Here is a 22,101-nt window from a genome sequence, read left to right as displayed (position 1 = left end):
AATCCTTCCTCTCCATTCTCCTCCTCCTCAGCCTGTCCTCTCTCTTCCCTCCCTACACTCCTCTGAATAGAAGCTCTTGCTCTTAAATAATCCAATAGACAGAAAATTGGATGATTACAATAAAAAGATTATGTCACTTCTGCTGCACATCCTGCCTGACCTATATTGGTCCCACAAGAGCCTTTCTCTCCTGGGGAGAAGCATTAATATGCATCTTGAGCCAGCAATAACAAAACATCAAATGCAGTTTTAAAACCTTTCTGTGGGCTTTCTGTAGGATGCTGCATTTGCTGTCACAAGCTGATTTTGCTCCAACAAGAATGGGAGGTATATTTGGCTTCAGTTGTGGGAGGCAGGGATTATTTTTAGAAGTTACCTCATCTCATACAAGCTCCTTTTGATGGCTGGGGTTTGTGTGGTGAAATCCTGGATGCAGCAATTAAGGAGTGCTCTGATCTCAGCAAGCTTCCAAAGTCTCCAGGAAGAGAAAGAAAAAAAGCTTCTACTTCTAAGTCAGTATTTTTTATTTTTACTGTTATTTTTAAGGACCCAACAGCACATGCACAACACTTTCATTCCTTTCACTGCTGAATGGAGGGAGATTTTCCTGCAGTAAATATCTCTCACAAATGAGGAAACATTGGGAAACCTGAACACTTTCTGTCCTGGTTGCCCTCATGTTGGAACTGTTTCTCTTGGAAGTTGCCACCAACATCAAGGCTGCATTTCTGAACTCAGCACCAAACTGGAGAGGGAAAATTCTATAAAAGCAGCAGAGTCTGGGCTAATTTTGATATTTTTGGCACTGGTCGCAAATTTTAGACAAGACAGAGAAGCCAGTCATGTCTCAGTCCAATGACAACTTTGTGACACCAATCTCTGCAAATCAGCAAAGGTTGTTTAGGGCATTCACCCAAAACACAACTTTAAGGAATGGAGTGAAACAGCCAAGGAAGTCCAAATGTTATTTTGAAGTGTTTTTGTAATGAAGATACTGGTTTTGAGAGCTACATAGAACCACAAAAACTTTTGAAAAATGAGTGAGGAAAACCTTAAAGATGAAGATATGGCAGCATTTTAATTCAATTAACCAGGGCATTTTCTTTGCATTGGTAAGAGGATGTGTGTAGGTAAAACTGAGGAGAGTTTTGCATGGTGAGAGCTGCAAATGAAGACATTTAGTGGCTGAGGAAGCACGAGAGGAAAGGAGGATTGGCCAGTCTTGTTCAGCATCTCCCATCATGATTCCTTCAGTAGTGTGGTGGCTGAATTTGGCTGAATATTCTTCTGAATAAATGCAGTAAAGCCACCCTTACATGTTGTACAGGTTAAAACAGAGTTTATGAACTCCTGTAATTCAGAATTTTTGAAAAATTGGACAGAATTTCAGAATTTCTGTAAAATACATAATTTCTGTAAAAACAGGGATAGGATTTTTGTGCCAGCTGTGTTTTGATTTAGTGATCTTATTGGATCTGGGACTAATCCCAGAGTAAGGCTTTACTCAGAGCTCATGTGCCAAAATTGACCCATGTAGAAAACCCTGAGCAGCACAGGAATTTTGCTGCTTTTGCTTGGATTCTCCAGGCTGAAGGAAGACAAGTACATCAGTCTGTGGCAAATATAATACAGTTTTGGTGATTAAAACTGACAAGGAATATTGCATATTAAATGGAGATTGGTTTGTCATTACCACAAGGATTAGAAAGTGTAATCTTCATTAAAACATCAGTGGATTTACTGCTGTTTGCCTTGGAACAAGATATTTGCTCAGAATTTTCTAGTGAGTAAATTTAGTGAGTGCAGGGCAATTTAAGAGAGGGGAACTGAATCCTGCCATGGTTTATTCTGCAGGAAAGATGTGGGAATGATCCCTGGTGTCTGACAGAGGCACTGGATCCAGTTCGATGGGCTTGGAGCACCTGCAGTCACGTAAATGTATTAATCACTATCACTTAAATTGGCCTCCTTTGGCTCAGGTGTAAGAGGTTTGCAAGGTTCATATTTTCTGTCCCTAAACCCATTATGTTTGCAAAATTCCATATTACAGAATGCTGTCCTTTGAAATACACTTTGTGAAAGATTTTTATCATTCCACAGAGGATTTAAACATTACCCTTTCCTAACAGGTTCTGTATCTCTTAGCTCAGTGGGGCACTGCCATGCTTTGATAAAAATAATTCTTAAAAAATTGTGCTCTGTCATTCTCTTGACATAATGCTGATTAATATCCCACTGATATTCGCTGAGTGAACAATCCTGTTCTGTGGAGAGACTGACCAAAGGTCAAGGTACAGAAGGTTAAAAGAGTAATGGTTTCATTTAACCTTCCAGTAAAAGCTGCTACTTCTGTGAACATAATTTAAGCTGATTTTCAGGACAAGTCTGTAGGAAAGGTTCCTCCTCACATACTTGCAGTGAAATCAAAGGATTCAAATTGTCCATGAACGTGCCCCAAAGTTAAACAGATACAAAACGAAGGAATAATGTGGTTTTTTCAACCCCTTGAGCCCTGTGCACTCTTCAGTTTGAATTTTATTTTTAAATACTTTGCAGCAAGACACTGAATGTCAAAGTTAAGTGGTGTTGGGTGTGGAGAACCTGCCATATTTCTGTAAAATTTTCTTTCTCCTTTTGAAAGTCCAGTTTTCTCACAGAACTGAGTCTCCAGTTGCACATTTCTAACCTCCATGGATGCACAGGTTTAACTGGCACAGGAACAAATCCTGACCTTTCATTCCACCACCCAAAAGAGAATTTACATTTGGAAACTTGCTACCTTTTTTTTTGTTAGAAATAGTACTGCCAGTCCATTACACTGAATCCAGGTTTTTATTAACTTTCTGTGACTAAATTGCTGGTATGCATTTTACTTTGTGATTATTAAAGAATTCAGTGAACTCCGGTTTTGTAATTAGAATCACAGAATCCTGAAGGTTGGAAAAGATCTTTAAAATCATCAAATCCAACCTTCCACCCAGCACCATTGTGATATTTATCACTAAACCACGTCCCCAAGTGCCACATCTACACATTTTTGAGCACTTTGAGCACTTCCCTGGGCAGCCTGTGCCAATGCCTGACCACCTTTTCCATGAAGAATTTTTTTCCTACTATCTGAACTTCCTTTGGCTCAACTTGAGACCATTTCCTCTGGTTCTTGCAGCAGGTGGGTGTTGCTCAGAAAAATCTTGTGATCCAACACAGCCAACCCAGTGATGGCAGGAGAAATTATTGGACATAATGACCTGGGAAGTGGAGGAATGAATTCAGTTCTTGAAGTCTCTGTGCATCTCAAAGTTGGGGATTTTGATGAGCACAGCTTCCCAACTGCCCTGTCTGCAAAATCTTGAGCTTCCTTGGGTTTATTAAGCATCACCTTGTTTCACTGCTGAGGTCAGGAGAGCTCCAGCACCAGGCTGGATATTTGGGGTTAGTTCTTGTCTTGTAGGATTTCTTCCCTCCTGTGGTTCCTGAGTTTCTCCTGGTGGTGTCTTCCTCCACCCCATCCCCACCTGACCCCGCTCTGGATCTCCACTGTTGTTTTACCTTGTTGGTGGTTTGTCTATATTTGCTTTAACCAGATGCCCCTCTTTGCATGCAGCACTGGGACTCATCCCCTCTCTCCTATCAACAATAATTAGCCTTGTAAGACTAATGGAAGAAATCGTGTCTAATTACCCTGTTGAAGGCCCAATTATGTTATTAACATTTGTGGGCTATAAGCTAATGATGAGGAGAGCCTCTCATTTGCATAGCATTAAGTTAATTGAGCTGGAAGCTATGGGGTGGATGGCAGTGATGAGAGCAGGATTCTGTTACAGAATGGATAATGATGACCAGAGCAGGACGATTCACCTGACAGGTTTATTAATTAACGGCTATCTGATTACCTCAAAGAAATGGCAAGTGGCAGTGCTTCTGATGGAAGCTGCAGTATTTTTTTTAATGAAAGGTGCTCTATCACTGTGGATGTTCTGGGCTGATTTATGGTAATGGCAGTGAAAGCTCTTTCCTGGAAGCCAACACAAAAAGCTGTTCTGGTTTCCTCCCTGCCCTTAAAAACATTCTGCAAAGGGCTGATATTTGTGAATATTCCTCATTCTCGCAAGGTGCACAGAGCCTGTGTGCTGCTGAGTTTGTGTGGTTGTCTGAACTGTGCATTTGGAAAGTTCTTAATTGTTGGGTAACCTGGAAGCTTTGCCCTCGGAAGAACCAGAGGATTTGATTTTGTAAAAGATGTTTTCATTATGGTGTTATGCAGGATTCTGTGTATGTTAGTGGGGAAATAATAGAAACATTCGGTTTTTCACATTTTCCTGGTATGTGCAAGCTGCAAGTGGAGATGAGTGCCCTTTCCTTCAGTTTATTTCAGAGTACAAACAGTCATGCATAGTGGGTGGCCCTTTTAAGGAACAGGAGTCTTCACTTAAAACAGTTCTAAGAAGAAAAATCCATCTTTTTCTTTTTTTGTTAAACATCAGATTCTGTCTGATTAATTCCAAACACATTGTAATTCACAACAGGTTCAGACAGAGTCTTGTTTGAACTGGAGTATCTTTGAGGGGAGAAATCACTCTGTTTAAAAGTTGCCTGTGCAATCAATCCAAGAGTGAATAACTTCCTATGCAGTTACTCATTATTAGACTCCCACACCTCAGTCATGAATGGATCTGAATGTCAAATACAGTTTCCAGTCAGCAGATCTTTTATATTTTCATCATCTACTCTGAAGAGCCCGTTATTAAATCCCATGAGCTCCAGACCTTACCTAGTGACTGAAATCCTCAGTTCATCCTCAAAATACCTTTGACCAGACACATCTCAGGAAAAAAAGAGAACATTAAAGATTTTAACCTTTCAGATAATGACTTTTGATCCATTTAACTGGCCTGATGATTGGTGTGTCAATAATAATAGACTTGAGAGGAGCAGAGACCTACAGATCAATTGTATTCATTGTTATTTTCATAGAATCATAAAATATCCTGAGATTGAAGTGACACACAAAGATCAGGGGATCCAACTCCTGACCCTGCACAGGCAGCCCAACAATCCCACCATGTCCCTGCTGTCCAAATTCTCCTGGACCCATTCCCTGGGCCACCCTCTGGGGGCAGAACCTTTTCCTAATTCCCACCTAAACCTCCCCTGGCACAGCTCCAGCCATTTCCAAGGATTTATATGCAAAAAGTTTCCCTGTATTCTGCATCTGGCATTTGTTGGGCACCAAGGAGCTGAGAACATTGACCTGATGTTGGTTTAGTTGCATAGAGACATTGACAAATCACCACAGGCACTGCTGGTCAACAGGAGAAGAGAAGAAAAATGAAAAATCAGAGTTGAAGGAAGTGATCAGGGGGAACAGCTCCTGATCTGAGCTGTTCAGTGGTCCTGGCTCAGAGCTGGCAGGAAGAGCAGATTCCAGGGGATTGAGGGTTGATTATTCCATGTAGCAATAATCTACATCAATAATCTGAGCTCTCGTGGTCACCTGTGTGATGTGGAGCAAGTCAGAAGCATTTATGTGACATTTCCTCCATCTCCTTCCAGCCTGTGATGGTTCAGAGCCTGTGGTTGTGTGGAAATCACTGGGAGAGGTTGTTCAGGACAGCCAGCACAATGAATAAAAGCCTTTAATGGAATTTAAGCCCTCCATCCTCCTCGTCCTCATTAGCTTCGTGTAATCACCAACCCACACAGTCAGTGTGCATAGAAATATCTTTACCATATAAATTAGATTTTCTGCAAGGTGTTCTGTGGTTCACCACGGTGCCTGGCTGTGTGGAATAGACAAACACAGATCTGATAGAGCAGGAATTATGTATTTAATTCAGAGTTCTGTATAGAGTGCTCATAAAAGCTTGATCATGATAGAGGGGCCAATAAACATTTGGGAACATAAATATTTCTGTAGGAAATGGCTTTGTGAAGCATTTAGTTGTTGAGTAATAAGAACAACAGAGAAAATCAGAGTCACAGAAGCCTCTAGGTGCTGGTCTGATGGGTTATATATGTTGCAATGATAATCATGGCGAGGGAGAATTTTTATGGGACCAGTAGCAACAAATACATCGAGTCCTGCCAATTTGCTAATGAATTCATTTTTCTTGTGCTTGCCCCACTTGCTATCCCTGCTGTTCAGAATTCAGCTTTAAACCTGAAAAGCAGTGGAGGGCACCTCAGAGCTGCTCCTCTGAGTTTGTGTGAGCTGAGTGTTTGAGTCTTGGGCCATTTCTGGAACATCCATTACTTGTGTATTTAGGCACCAGTCCAGCCAGACAACACAGGGACATATATTTTAGGAAAGCACACATCAAAAAGTGTTTTAAATGGCCAAATTGTAGGACAAAACATTCTGGCAACACAGCTGGTGCTCTGTCAGTCTGTGGGCTAGAAAATAAGAAGAGAACCTGTAAGGAAAATAAAAGCATCCTAGGAATAGCTAATCAGGTTAGAAAGGATGTTTTGGCTGCAAGGATTTTTAGGGCTGCAGAGAAAAATTGAACAAGATTAAAAAGTGTTTGTCCATCCTGTCTGACAGATGTGGGGGAAGATGGAATCATTTGTTACTCCACTGTTTTTCCTCTGAAAACAGCAGCAGCAATGAGCTGGCAGGCACAGTGAAATGCAGTTAGCAAAAGTAATGGGAGTTGAAAGTTTGACCTTTTGTGGTGGAAATTTGATATGAAAAAAGGGTCTTTTGATAATTTCTCTATCCAATCAGATATGGGAGATGTCTTGATCCTGTTTCCTTATTTGCATGCTGACTGATCTCATTTGAAAACCCAATCATTCAGAAATATTGGGACATCAACAGAAATGTTACAAACAAGAAGTTGTTTTATCTGAAAGGTCTGCAGGATGTCATCTCTTGTTTTTCACTCCAGTGGCCTGATCTCTTCTTCATGATTCCATGTTTTTATTGGCAGGATAAGTTGAACATATTGAAATGCAAATAGCCCTTTCCACATTGAACTGAAATGTGGGACTTTTTTTCTGTATGATTGATTGTATCCAGGGTACTTCAAAAGACACAAAGAAAATACTTTCTGCAGTGCCTCTGATTCCTTGACATTGCCAAGTTCTGACGTTTCCTGTTAGCAATCATTGGCACAGAGTGATTCCTGAGCCTGCTCTCACCTCTGCTTTTCTCCCATGTGGTGCCCACAGTGCTGCTCACTGTTCTGGGACTGAGTCTGAGCTCAGTTTTCTGCACAAACACTTCTTTTGTTATAACCAACACTCTGTTGCTGTCCCAGGTGCTGAATGTCAGAAACACAATCGAACGGATTTTACCAAATTGCAGATTTATTTAATCCTGCAATGGGTACTTCAAAGCCTCCCCGGATCACATCAAGTGTGTAGAACTGTCCCCATCATTACCTGGGAAGTCAGATTTCACTGCCCACTTAGGTGAGTTTAGGATCAACTTTATCTCCCAGACAATTTAACCTTTCTATTTTCCAGAGCGGGCAATCCAATTTCCATTTTCCTCAGCCTCCCAGTGGGTTGATGACAAGTTTTCCTGCTGTGTGACTGGTGTCATTATCCCTTATTTTGGAGCCTACCTGTTAAACTAAGACAAAGTTTTGCATCACTTAATCCAGAAACTGGGGACAAACAATCGATATTTGGTAGTCCTGAATAAAGGGATTTTTTTTTTAAATTTGTATGCTTTTTAACATCAGCTTGATGAGAAATCTATTTTCTTTAGTGCCCCAATTTTTTTCCCACCCAGAGTGCCCTGAGCCTGCTAATCTGAGTGCTGCCCTGGGAAATGGGATGTGCAGCTCCTTCTTCCTGGGGCTGCTTAGGTTTGCTCTGCTTTTTAGAAAAAAAGTAACTATTCAGTGAATGTAGATCTCTTGCTGAACACCTGCAAAGACATCCTGATTTCTGGTGGAGGGCTCTCCAAACCCAAATCCTGGAGGGAACAGGTGCAGGGAAAGGGATGAAGCAGGTTATAAACGTTACACAATAACTTATCTTGGAAGTTGCTGGGCTGGTTTTTGTACAACAGTTTGGAATGGAAGGCTCCAAATTAAACAGGTCAGGATTTAGCACAGAGTCCCTCGGGTGGGTGACAAAACACTTTGCCAGGGCCACATGGAGGCCTGCAGTCTTCATCACTGAGTTAAGGAAATCCAGTATTCACCCAGCTTGTTGTTTACTTAATAGAGTCCAGGGTTTAACCACAAGGTAGTGCCTGTGTGAGATGTTTATCTGATGGTGCCTAATTTCTTCAGCAATACCTCTGGATATGAGCTGGGGATTTAACTGCTAGAGGAATGTGCCTATTTTGACTGAGGAGTAACTTGACTGATAGGTCCCTTCAAATCCAGAGAATCTGTTTCATCAAACCCTGTGGCCTGTCAGCTGTGGGGGAGTGCTTTGTGAAACAGCAGGAATGGCAAATTCCCCCATTCCTTGTGCAGCAAACTGGAGTTGTTGGGATGAGCAGCTCTCGGAATTAGACACCGAGCACTCTCCCGGATGGGAAATCAACCCCCTTCATCTCTGGTGAGTTTTAGAATATCAAACCAGCTAAGTTTAAACATGAATGTGTTATTCTTGATAACCACAGCAATCTAGCTCTTCCTTGCTGGGTTTTTTTAATGCACTTTTCCTCTCCACCTTCCTCGTTCGCTCCTCGGTATTAGAAAACCAAAAGCAGCTCAGCGCACCAATATTTTCTCCACGGTGAAGTCAGCATAGAATATTAGTGTCCAAAAAGTTGTAAAACAAAAGACTATCATATGTTGCACCTTTTAATCATGTAATTGCTGAGTGACATTTAACTCTGAGGCTTTAAGTTACTCCTTTTCAGCCAGCCTTCTCCTCGTGCCCCTCCGGTCCCTCCCTCCTCCCAGAGCAACCTGCTTTTTGCAGAGTAGTGCTTTAACTACACTGAAGTTTGGCTGGGCTTCTACATATTACAGCAGCAACACGAAAGCAAACAATTGAAGTATTTGAGAACAATGAAATATGTATGGCTATCTGTGACAGCCCTATAAAGCAGAGCAATTAGCCGCGTAATCCGAGAAAGCCAAAGCGCCCGGCAGCCCACGGTTCCCTATTAGTTAAATGCTTTTTGTACGTCCTCATCCCATCAAATCAACTAACACTTCCTTTAATTGGTTCATGAATTATACAGCTCGGGCTGCATTATAATTTAATCACCAGTAAACATTCCTGGGGCCTGCTGTAAAGTGTATAGCGCTCATTAATTCCTTAATTTCAGCAGATGGAAGGGGAGATCGGATGAACGGTGGCAGTACAGAGCGCCTTGGGCAATGGAAGAAGGAAAAAAAGGTGGGGGGCCGTTTAGATTTTTTAAGGGCTGTCAGAAACTCAATCTGTGAGCTGTCAGCAGCCTGGACCCGCTCCCCCTCCCTGCCTTCACCCCACCTACCGCTGCAAGTGACTGACGGATTCATATGGAGCCTTGTCAAGCCGTCTTTAAACATCAAGCCAGCGGGTAAACCAAGCCCAATGTAAATTAATTCTTGTCTTACGGGCCCCCCTTTCTCTGTCCCCATGAATATTTCATGGCGGGCAGCATAAATATTAATTCTAATAGCTCTGCACAGTGGTTATTATTTCTGTTTTATGACAAATATTCATAAAATATTCAGGAGCCTTTTTTAGAACATTTACACACTTGATTGTGAAATTTTCCAGCTTCCTGGGGACACAGTAAACATATTGGGGTTCTCTTGATGGACTTTTTTCTCTCTTAATTAATACTACGCCACATTAATATTTAATCAGATTTAGTTTTCCTTTCCCCACAAGTGAACCCTATTACATTTGAGGATTTATTTGACAGTATTTAAACAGGGAATTTTTATTCCCTATTATGAAATTGGTTTCCTTTGACACATATATAAAATGACACATTATAATCCATTCTTTTATTCCCTCCCCTTGCCCCCAAATCACACACATTTTCGGTGTCAGTTCTTTTATTTATTTTTACATACCAAATATGTTACTAACTACAAAAGTTAGTGTTTAAATGTTGAGGGTGGGGGTTAAACATCATTTACTCTAAATTTGATTTAGTTTATTTAGTAAGGAAGAAGAGGTTTTATCCTTGTTAGGAGCAGGAGGTGCTGGTGCCAAGCTGCAGACAGGTAGCAAAGACATCAGTCCTGAGATGAGTTTGCTGGTGCTTAACCCTGGAGTTGTTGCTCTGCTCCAGATTTGCTTTGCAGAATCTAATTATTGCAGGGTTGCAGGGATCTGAGGAAACAGGCCTGCATTTGGGGGAGAGGGTTCAGGTTCCTGACCTCGGGCCTCTGGGGCTGCAGAGGCTGTGGATTATCTGAGGAGGGTTTGATTAACCTTGTGCAGGGCAGGAATGGTGCCAGCCACACTTCTCCAAAGCACTGCTGGCTGCCATCTCATCCTGTGATTCATAAAGCACCGCTGGAATGAACTCCAGGGGGAATGCAAAGATGCTGGAATAACAGCTGAGAGTAAGGAGGAGGCAAAGAATAGAAATGAGGAGAGAGAAATGTAAAGCAGTTCTGAATGCAGGTATTAATGCATCCAAGCCACTGATTGCACACAGGAAGAGTTAATGTTGCCTCCTCCAGAGAAGCTTTAAAAATGCATTGAAGCCACTCCTACAAGCACATTTGCTCTCGCTGTGTAATGTTTGCACAGCCCCAGGTCGTGCAGACCACGGAAGGGCTCTGGGCTTCCTTGCTGCTGTGGATCCATGGGTTCAGATTTATCCCAGCTCCAGACCCAGCCCATTGCTGTGTCACACAGGCAGCAGAGCCTGTTCCCCCTGTGTGAGCTGCTGTGGCACCTGCTGAGCCACCAGGCTGCTGGGGTGGGACACAGGAGGGACCCTGTCACCTTAACTCATGCAGCTGGGGGTGGAAAACATCTACCAGAGTCATCACTGGGGAGGGGAAGGAATCTCTGCAGCCTCAAAGGGTTGTACATCTCCCTCCCCTGGCCAGCAGCCATGACCTGGGAATAGTGCCCCACTGAGCTGCCTTTTGTAGTTATTGCACAGAAATGCATCCATTTGAAAAGATCCAGGCTCTGGAAATAGCTTGTCATGCCATGAATCACTGTAAGAGCTCAATGAGCAAAACACTTGTGCTGATTAACCTGGGTTTTAGTGTTTATGCAGTGTATTCTCCCTTATGGTTGAAACCTAGAGGGTGAAATTACTTCCCGAAATAGAATCAAGCATCTCTCATCAGAAGATATCCCAGAGTTTGAAAGAAATCAGTGAATAAAACCTCCCAACAGCTCCTTCCATAAATAAGAGATAAGGATCATTTTATCCATTGCAGAGACGTGCAGGAGGAATATTTAGGGTAGGGAATAAAGTGTGATTCATGTTGAGTCAGGGGTGCAGCTTTTGTGGTCTGGTTACCCATGGGCAAAACACCTGGTGAGAGCTGCACTGAAGCCTGAGCAAGCCTTGGGAGAAGGAAGATGGGATCTGTGTCACCAGTTTCCATTTTTAAGAGGGGGATTGGGGGTGCAGAATGTGGTTGTGGAAATACAACATGCTTGGCATCTTGTGTCTGGGACATGGTGCTTGAGAAGAGGCTTAGCCAAAGTTTCAGGTTCAAAGTGTATTTTTGCCATTGGGCAGGGGATGTTCTTTAGGGGAATTGATTGATCCAAGTCAGTATCTCTGGCTGGAAAGTCAACAAAGCTAAAGTGGTCAGGGTTTTATCTGGAATTACTTGGATTCAAATCTGAACCTCCTTGTACCTGTCAGGTTGGACCACTAACTTGATTTGTGATATTGTTGTGATCACCCAGTGGTGCTACCCAAGGAAAAGACCTTTTTGCAATGCTGATAATTTTTGTACCCTGACCAGAGCTGCCATCCAGCTCCTTTCTGCTTGTAAAATCCAGAAGTTTATACAGTTTTGTGCACTTTTTGAATCTTTTAAAAGTTAATAACATGGTCGGTGTTAACAATGAGAGTCCTAGAGTTTACCCAGATTCAGGACAGTTTTCAGAGATGGTTTTGTCCCTCTGCCATCAGTCCATGATGCCCTCAAGGATTTTCCATACATTTGTGAGAACTCTGTGATTTCCTTCCCCACCTGCTTTGGCTGCTTTGTGAACCAAAGGGAGGAGCTTGAGTTTGTGCCAGGGGTCCCACAAGGATTGTACCTGTGCTGTGGTGGCCTTTTAGGACCTTCTGCATCCTTACACTCCAACCTCAGCTCTTTCCCAGCTTTGTATTTCAATTACAGAACTTGTAGCCATTGCATTGCCAGAATAGCATCCTCCAGGAGATGTTTTCCATGGGGAATTGTGCCTCACCATCAGGAGCACTGTCGGTATCTCCATATGGAGTAAGATGTTCTGTGCCTCATGAAACACACCATTATTTATAGCCCTGAATTTGATGTTTTCTGTTTGTCTGCCTGGAAAAGGAGATAACTTTTTGTCTCTTCCTCTCTCTTTCTTTCACTTTCTCCTTCCTGCTCTTTTTGCTCCGATTTAGCTGAGGGTCTGTCAAAGTTCTGCCAGCAAAGTTTGCTGCAACTTTGACATCACACAGGCCTCTGATCTTCACTTTTTTTCCTTTTTTTTTTTTTTTTTTTTTAAGCAGACTGATGTGGCACGTTGTAAACTGCCAGGAGCACTTGCTAATTTAGTACTTAATGACAGTCACAGAGAGTGTTTTTCTTGCCCCTGGAGAGGTTTTAGACACAGCTGGGGTAGATTTGCCACTATCAATTATGCACAATTTTAAACAAGAATTGGCCAGCAGGGGCCTCTTTTTTTTTGCAGAGTGCAGAGCATGAAGAATGGGAATATGGCAGCTGGTACCTGCCTGAGACAGAGAAGATATATAGGAGTCAAGAAAATAAGGGAAAGATTAATAACTTACTATTTTTAAAGTTGCAGCTTCAACTTGAAAGTTTAAAAGCTGCATTAAAAATGGTTAGTGGTGTATTTTTGTTTTAATTCAAGCATCCTAACTTTGTTGCAGAGCTTGACCTGGCCCTGGTATAGCCACAAGCAAGCCAGTGGTCTCTGTTTTTAAAAGCCAGGTAGGGATCAGGATCCTGTCTCAGATATCCTGTGTTGTCTTTACATCCTTAAATGAAAACAAGGTATGGATTTGATTTCATGGTATGATCTGATTTCACAGACAATAAACAGGGCTTGGCTTTGGGCTCCACTCCCCCAGTGTCACCGTGGGAAATGCCAAGGATGAGAATGTGACCCAAGTAAATGGCTCAGGTCTAGAACAGCCAACATCTGGCCCCATCTAGGTCAGCCTCAGGCAGCAGCTGTGCCTGAATGCCAGGACTGGCTGCCAGGCAGAGCTGCAGCTCTCTGGAGGTGTGCAGGCAGCTGGCAGGGCAGTGGTGCCACCCTGGAGAGGGACTGTCCTTAGCAGGAGCATCCCTCATTCCCTAGCACAGGACTCCAGGATTCAGGCACACCTGCTTCTCTTACAACAATGCTCAAAATGTTTCCCTTCCAGGTGTTGGTTATGTCCAGAAAACTGGAAAACCACCACCAAATGAATTCCTGTGAGGACAGCACTGAGCACTGCCAGTTGTTAATAACTTGGATTAAGTGGGTTGGTTGCCATCTGGAACAAAAGCAGCTCAGGATTAGCTGAATGCTGCTGTGTAGGTCACAAATCCTTCACTTATGGCGTGGTTGGGACACATTTTTCCAAAAATCCTGTCTCAAATTCTGAGGTGAAATAACAGCCCTGCCACCCCTGCCCTTCCCTCTCCTCCCCCCTTTGCCAGGGGAAGCATCAGGATGCCCTGGTGACCTCCAGGCTCTGAGATGCCACTGTCTGAGTAGCCAGGAGTGGCTGGAATACTCTTCTGGAATGCCAGATGGCTGCTAGGAAAGCAGAGCTTCATTCCAGCTGCTAGGGCTGGAATACATTTCATCACCATCCAAAGGCAGCAAGTTCTCATTTGACTGGGTACACAGTGAAGGTGTCATCATCATTATTAATTTGTTGGAATTTAATCTCTCTAATGTATCTGGAAGCTGCACTAGATTAGATAAATGATGTCAAGCACAGTGAGGAAGAGGCAGGATTCTGACACACGGAGTTTTTTGTGCCTTTTAACATTTGTGTTCACAGTTTTATCATCTATAAAAGCTGACAGGACTGGACCTTTTCCCACATATCCCTCTCCTGGGAGATGGAACAAAGGAGAGAGGACAGAGCTGTGCTCAGGAATCTCTGGTTTCACTCAATGAACCAGGGGGGACATTTACCCTCAGAGACCTCAGAGGCTGCACCAAAGTTTCCCCCACAGCCTCCAGCTGGGTACCAGCGAAATTTGGCTGCCCAAAGGTGGGTTCTGACCCTGTGGCAGTGGAGAGAGGATCCCTGGTGTCCCTGTGGCCAGCCCTGCCCTCCCCTGGGTGCTGAGTGACACCACTCCCCTGCTGCACTGTGCTGGATGCTCATCCAGCAGGGGAATGTCGTGTCCTTTGATATCAGGCTGTGTTTCCTCTCCTCCCTGTCTACCAATCCTGATGACATCTGTTTCATATTTCCCCTTGATAGGAGCTGTGACATTACAACATACAAAGCCTGGCTGATTCCTAGAGTGAGCTTTACAGGGGATGCATTTATGTGAGGAAACCACGACTGCTGTGTGGAAGGGACCAAGCTCTGCTTGGAGAGGAACCCAACCCCAAAACAACTGTGGAAGGGACCAAGCTCTGCTTGGAGAGGAACCCAGTACTTGCAGGGAGTTGTTCCAGTTGCTGCTGGATCAAGGTCACAGGTGCAGCCCTGTGTGTTACGAGGATTTCCAAGAGAAATCCATCAAATGTGTTACCTGGGCAGTTGGAGGGCCAGGTTTGTTATGTGAGCAGAGTCACAGGAGCCTGAGCAAGGGACAGAGGCCAAATGTTGCTCCCAAGCACCTTGAGGAGCTGCAGGAGATGGATCAGATAGCCAAGGGTAACACTTCCCAGCCTGCATCCATGGAAATAGGCTTTACTCCTGTGAGTAAACCTCCTGGGGCTGCCTAATAGACTGTGTGGGGTATGTGTCTCCTTCCAAATGGTAATAAAGCTTTCTAATTGGAAGTATTTTAAGTCTAGACTGTAGTTCTGTCAGTGCTTTTCCCCTTCATCTTTTTTTTTCTCTTGCTTCTGAAGGATTTTAAACTGACAGCCCTGGGGAATGTTGTTTTCTGTTATCAGTGGGAGATGTGTGGAGTGGCAAGGTGAGGATCCCACCTTGCACTGGAAGGACCCTTGGACTGGGAGTTTGTGCTGCTGCACAGTGAATTCTGTGTGTGGGAAAGGAAATGCACATTAGCAGGGATGTGGAAAAGGAAATGCACATTAGCAGGGATGTCTGCAGCCTCCCACATCTCCCCCACTCTCCTCTTTAATGGTGACACCAGGCTGGATAATAAGCAGCATCTTGTTTGGAAAAGAAGGGAGCCTCAGACAAGGCTTTCAGAGTTCATTTTGTTGGCAGCTTTTAAAGTGGAGTTTTTTAGGCTCTCGTGTTTCAAATCCCATAATACTTTTTGTGTTCCTAACTATGAATTACGACAAGCTTTCTTGATATGCCAGGTTCTAATCCTTCAGTGGGTTTGTTTAGCTCAGGATATAATAGGAAGCTCTATCAATTATCATGACTGTATAAATGTTGTTCCTCTCTACTAGAATATTCATCTTGAGACACATCATCAGATGTTACCTGTTGTGACAATCACGTTTTTGTGCCATTGTTGGGCAACAGAAACAAAGAAAAACAAAATGTTAAGAGTGTAAGGGATAAAAGAGTGTTGAAACTGTTGTTCTTTTCCTGTCTTTGGAATCTCCAAGATCTTGAATGTTTTATTCCTGGCTGTTATTTTGTTACCACAGTGTGAATAGAAGTCATTATCTGTAAACATTTGAAAAGAGAGATGATTTTCATAACTTTAAATCCTACAAAGGATTCTAGTAATCTGCTATGTGCATGCCAAGGTAAAGCTCAGCCTTTCATCTGGTCTGATCCCACCCAGTCAGTGTAAAATGTTCCTTTGGTGAATGTCTAAACCACGCAGTATCTCCTGTGAGAAGCAGACAAAAATGAAAACAGGAAGCCTGGCCTTGAAGGCAGCAGCAGGAGAAGGTGTGTTGTAAAGAAAGATGTATTTACAGCCTTCAGCTTGTGCTTCACTGGGAAAAATTCTATTCATAGGTTCAAAGGGAGCCTTATTTTTTATTTTGTTCTGAGCTAATTGTTAAATGTGATTTTGTGCAGATCTGCTCCAGTCTCCACTGGCTGGGGGACAGGGGATTCATGTCTGCTCATTCTCAGCTGTTTGTCCAGAATTTTCTGCTGAGGAGCTTTTGAGCACAAATATAAAATTGGCAGGAGCACTATAATGAACCAAAAAGACAAGCAATAAAATTAACAGGAGCACTATAATGATCCAAACAGACAAGGAATCAATGTGGGATGGGCACAGCAGTTTATATCAACAGTGGGATGTGTCTGGGTGCATGTGGGGTTTGTTGTTTTCTGGTTCTGCATCCTTCATCCATGTCATTTATGTCATCTCTGAAATGGGTTGCCAAGTCCTGCTCCATCCCCCAGTGATGAAAAGCTGTTCCTGGTGTGGGACCCACGCAGTGGCACCATGGGGCTGCCCCTCCGAGGGGCTGAGCAGCTCTCCCTCTCCCAGGCTCAATGGCAACTGCAGATTCTGATCTCCAAATGAAGCATTCAGCATTAATATTTCCTTTCAGCAGTGTCACCAGCAATGCCCAGCCACGCTGAGCTGCTCCCCGTGCCCTGGCAGAGCTGATGGAGGGGACAGGAATTGTCAGCAGCACCAGGGGGGTTGAGTTGTGTCCCAGCACTGATCCTGCTCTGAGGGATGGGAGAGCAGAGGATTCACTCTGGGGGAGACAAGGGCAAAAGGAGTGGAAGTGGACTGAAACAGCCAGAGGAAAATCCCTCTCATGGGCACTGGAGAAATGCATAATTCTGGCAGGGAAGCTCTTTCTCTGTCCTTGACAGGAAGAGCAAAGGTTTTTATTTACTTTTGGGGTCATTGTGATTCTGTGTGCTGGGTGGGTTGGGAAGGGCTGGGGTGGTGAGCAGGGACGGACTGGGAGCGGCTCCAGCTGCAGTTCCCCAGCCTGAGCTGTCAGAGCACCCAGCACACACAGCCCTGGGCCAGAGCTCCTGCCCTGCTGGGCCTGCAGCCCCACCACAAGAGGAGAGGCTGTGCAGGAATCCTGTGCTCACATCTGCAGCTTTGGGGGGACCCTCACTGCTACTCTGCCTTTGGTGAGGATTAACTCCCACTCTGAAGGTCACGAGTGTCTCTGTGATATTTTCTGAAAAAAGAATTTGCCAGGATTTTTCTCCTGAGAAGCTGAGAGGCCTCAGAAACGAAATGTCAACAATAAATACAATATTATAACAATGATTATCTGCTGCTGTGGAATGTAACAGGCGCATCTGTGATTGGTCCATGTTGGTTGTTTCTAATTAATGGCCAATCACATTCAGCTGGCTTGGACTCTCTGAGAGTCACAAGCTTTTGTTATTAATTCCTTTCTATTCCTTGCTAGCCTTCTGATGAAATTCTTTCTTCTATTATTTTAGTAGAGTTTTAATATATCAATGTAATGTAATATAATATGATATGATATGATATAATGTAATGTAATGTAATGTAATATAATATAATGTAATGTAATGTAATGTAATGTAATGTAATGTAATGTAATGTAATGTAATGTAATATAATATAATATAATATAATATAATATAATATAATATAATATAATATAATATAATATAATATATCAGCCTTCTGAAACATGGAGTCAAGATTCTCATCTCTTCCCTCATCCTGGGACCCCTGTGAACACCACCACACCCCAGTGCTGTTCTCAGGGTGTTAATTGATTTAATTGTGTTCTCCTCAGGGTGTTCTTCTTTAATCTGCCCTACGAGTCCATCATGGAGCGCCTGTCCCAGCGGAGAACTGATCCTGTCACTGGGGAGAGGTGAGCACTCCTGCCTCATGTCAAACGTTTTCCTCGCTGCCAGGGAGATGAAAGCACCAAAAAGGCTCCTTAGCAATCTAAGGAGCTCAGGAATGCTCTACTCCTGCTCAGGGATTCCTTAAAAGAAGAGTTAAAACTTTCATAGCTCCTGAAGCACCAGCCCACCTTCCTGCTGCTCCTCAGAGCAGGGGTTTTAAATCCTGGTGCCTGAAATCTACAGCAGCAAATTGCTCAGGTCTGACATTTTAATGTAACTCAATTGGTTGGGAAAATAATGCTGAGGGAAGATGTCTGAGACCTAGCCTAAATGCAGATGGTTTTCAGACATTCCCATGGGAATTCTGAAGGCTTCCCAGCTGGGGAAAATGGAAAATTTGCTGCATTTTGCCTCCCCAGGCTCCTGTGATGGTCCTGTGTGCTGGGAGGTATTGATGTGTTCCCTGCTCAGTCAAACAAACTTGTTTGAGTCACTGTAAGGTTGGTTCCTCTCACTGCTGTCACATCCCCTTGTCTCACCAATGACCTTTCCTGCCTTCTCCACCCTTCATGTCCAGGGAACAAATCACAAATCAATTCACCTTCCCAAATACCTGCTGGAGTTGCCATGTGTTCACAACTTGTGGCCTGGATTTATGATTCCCCACACATACATTTTAAACCCTTATTTTGCTTTTCCAAAGGCTGAGAGCATCCTGTTGCATCAAAGACAAATCCTGAACCCTCCAAGATTAAGGCCACAAGGAGTGGATTTGTCCCAAAGTGCTGGATGATTATTCAGACATCTCACTCGAGGTGCAGCATTAACTTGTGACAGCAGCAGTGATTTGCTGTAACTGCTCTCTTTGCTTTGGTAATGAGCAATGTGGTTGTTCAGCAGAAAGGAGCAGGCTGAAGCAAATCATTCCCACATCTTTGCATTTCTCATCATTAGGATTAGGCTGTTCGGGATCTGCTCCACTTCACACGCTTCCCTCTCCCTCACTCTGGGGTTTATTCCTCACAAATTCTCCATGAATTGAATTCTTCTAGGTGCTGGGTCTGATCCTTGGCATGTGTAAATCCTGCCCCTCTGGCTGCAGGGCAGGGGGTGGCCTTCAGCTGTGCCCTGAATTATTCCCATGTGGAAGAATTCTGTGTCCACATCGTTGGGTGCAGCTCTGCAGAGACACAGGCTCTGCTCTCTCCTTGGTTCTGCAAAAATTATCAGGAAAATTATCCCAAAATTATCAGGAATATATCCCAAAATATCCCAAATTTCAGGAAATTCGTCTGTACAGGAAGAGGGAAAAGCTGGTTTTGTGTTAGGGCAGAGGAGACACTTACTCAGAGTTAGGATTACCAATTCTAACAGGGAATTTAAACATTTGATTGCAAAGGAACTTTCAGAGATTGTTGGGAGCCTTTGGCAATGCAGGAACATCATCAGAATTCCTTTGGTGTCAGCTGAGCTGGGCTGTGGCACTGCTACAGGACTGAGGATGAAAATCCTTTTTTCTGCTGAAGTAACTGAGGGAAAGCACAACTGTGATTGAGGCAAGCCAAATTCTGGCATTTGGAAATCAAAAATAACCAAAACCTATCTCAGGTGAATTAACCTCTTTTTACCTTCTGCTACTATATGAAAATGTTAGCAATTAACATAAAGATGTTAGCAATTAACATAAAGATGTTAGCAATTAAATGCCTGAGAGCCTTAAATGCAGTTTAAGTGACAGGTCCCAGCAATGCTGGACACAGGGCTGTGTTTATGTCTAAGGTTAGGGTTTTTAGATGCTTTTTTAAAGACAGGAATCAAAGATTACAAGTAAAAGATCTGGAAATGCTTTTGAACCTGGAGCACTGGGTAATGTAATAGAAATTTCCCCCTGTGTGGAGCAGATGAACTCTACAGTGTCACCTCCAGAGAAACCCTTGGCCTTTGAGGATCCAGGGTTGTTGAAGGCAGCAATGACAGATTACCTGCTCTGAAATTTCCAATATTTATTTTAAAACCCCTCCTGGAGCAGAAGGAGGCCAGGGGACTGTGATGGGTGAGAGCATGGAGTTCCTGCAGAGGTGCTGCTGTGTCCTCAGCTGAGCTGAAACTGTGACATTTCCTCTCCTCTGCAGGTACCACACCACGTTCAGACCAGCTCCCACCCCAGAGATCCAGGCCAGGCTCAGGCAGAACCCCAAGGATGAGGAAGAGAACATTGAGAAGCGCCTGAACATCTACTACAGCAATGTCAAGGCCCTGGAGGATTTTTACCAAGATGCCTTTTATGTCAATGCTGACCAAGACCCTTATGTTATCTTTGAGTTCATAGAAAGCTGTATCATTAAGCCCCTTCCATGTAAAATACCTTAGAAGTTTAAAATTTAAAGGGATTATTTTTGGAAGAGTTGATTTTAAATTTTTCCCTGTAATATTTGCAGTCTGGTTGCTGAAGTAGCAGTTATCAGCAGGGAGGGGGAATTCAGCCAAGCTGTGCTAAACCTAAGCTCACCAAGGCTGAGTGAAGTACAGAGGGTAAGAAATTAGGCTTTAGAAGAAAGTTTTTTGGTTTTTGTTTCATGATGCAATATATGAAACACTGTGGCTGAGGAAGTCCTGTGTTTAATTCAAATATTTTTTCTGTTTCTGAATAGTAGTTTTGTCTTCACTATGTAAGACCCATGAAGCCAGTTTGGAGTATTAAAGCTGTTAGATGTGTTTGTGTCTTAATTCTCCACCAAAACCACCCAGGCACTCCCTGCCTCCCTCTATCCCTGCAAGCAAACCCTAAAGCAAAGAGAAAAACAAAACTCTCAGCTCTGCAGTGAGCTTTCTCCACAGTGTTTGAGGTTGGGGCTGAGGTTTTAACTCCCCTGTTAATTCAGATTGTTTAAAAAGTGCTGACAAACCCTCTGCAGATCCCCATTCTGCTGGACAGGTACCCAGAGCCATGGAAAGCTGATTGCAGCTCCATCACTTGCAGAACCCAATCAAGGACATAATGAGCTGCAGGAGAAGGTGGGTCCCTAAATTCTCTTTGCCTGAGCTGTGCTTGGGCACATTGGTGCCCAGGGTTTCTTTTTCTTTTCCTTGTCTGGCTGGGTATGGCAGCAGTGAAAACTTTTTACCTGGAAAATCTCTGCTGAAAGCCTGCTGGCTGTCTCAGATTCTGGCTGGGAAAATGCACATCCTCAATGCCTGTAAGGAAGGAAAATGATCTGTGCTGTGGTAGAGACCTGGGTTGGATGCCTCTGTAATGTCTCCCACTGTTTCTCCCCTCTGTGAGTGTGAATTCTCCCTGCCAGGGCATGGAGAGGAGCTTCAGGTTCCTCCTGGAATCCTCAGGGAAGGTGCAGGCAGAGAGAACAGGCTTTTAGGTTTTGGTGACTCCTCTGCTCCTGTTGCTGTCAGTAGATGTCTGGGTCTTTGTTCTTGTCTTTGGCTGTGTGTGTCTAAATCTATATGGAGAAATTAAAAATGTCCAGGCCAAATTTCCTTCTTGCTCCTGTAGGGTAACTTCAGGTGGAAAGAACCTGTTTGTCCAGGTGGCAGTGGGGATATTGTGTTATTTTGTGAGAATTTAGTCAGATTTTTTTATGCTTTTGGGAGGGGAGGATGGATGGGATGTTGATGGATGGGAATTGGACTTTCCAGCCTTGAGGGCAGCTCTTAAAGTCTCAGAATAAATATCTTTGACACCCAAGAAAGCCAAATTGAAGCAACCTGAGTCCTGGTGCCTCTTGAGCTGAGAAATTGCAGCCTGTAGCACCGGGCTGAGGCAGAGGCTGCTCCCAGGCACAGGGGCCAGCCAGAACCCCTGTGTTCAGTGGGCAAGGACATCTTTAACAGCCCTACCTGTTACAAATGTGCTGGCTGGTGACTGCTTGGGCAGCTGGCTTTTCTGCCATTGCTATGAAGATGTGCTGCAGCATTCATGCATAATTGGGAGCCCTTCTATTAATAATACATGGGAAGCTCATCTTGCTAAAATCACCTTCATCTGAGCGTTCCTACTAAATATTGTGATAGATGAAATGGGTAGAGAGTGTATTTAAATACTGTTTGTACTGCAGCTAGGGTACAAAAGGGACATTGCATCTTTAATT

At 43.6% G+C, this 22,101-nt stretch overlaps 1 protein-coding gene across 2 annotated transcripts in view; it reads left to right on the top strand.

Annotated features, from left to right (window-relative positions):
• AK8 (adenylate kinase 8) overlaps positions 1-20,696 on the top strand; it is a 66,630-nt gene extending 45,934 nt beyond the window's left edge. For both annotated transcript variants that reach the window (XM_059486443.1, XM_059486442.1), the window contains 2 exons: positions 17,941-18,021; positions 20,131-20,696. In XM_059486443.1, coding sequence (XP_059342426.1) covers positions 17,941-18,021; positions 20,131-20,368 — 319 coding nt within the window. In that variant the 3' untranslated portion in view covers positions 20,369-20,696. The remainder of the gene's footprint in view (positions 1-17,940; positions 18,022-20,130) is intronic.
• Positions 20,697-22,101: the final 1,405 nt, after the last annotated feature.

Source organism: Ammospiza nelsoni, chromosome 20 (assembly GCF_027579445.1).
Source record: "Ammospiza nelsoni isolate bAmmNel1 chromosome 20, bAmmNel1.pri, whole genome shotgun sequence".
NCBI classification, from domain to species: Eukaryota; Metazoa; Chordata; class Aves; order Passeriformes; family Passerellidae; genus Ammospiza; species Ammospiza nelsoni.
This window is presented reverse-complemented; position numbering and strand designations above follow the sequence as displayed.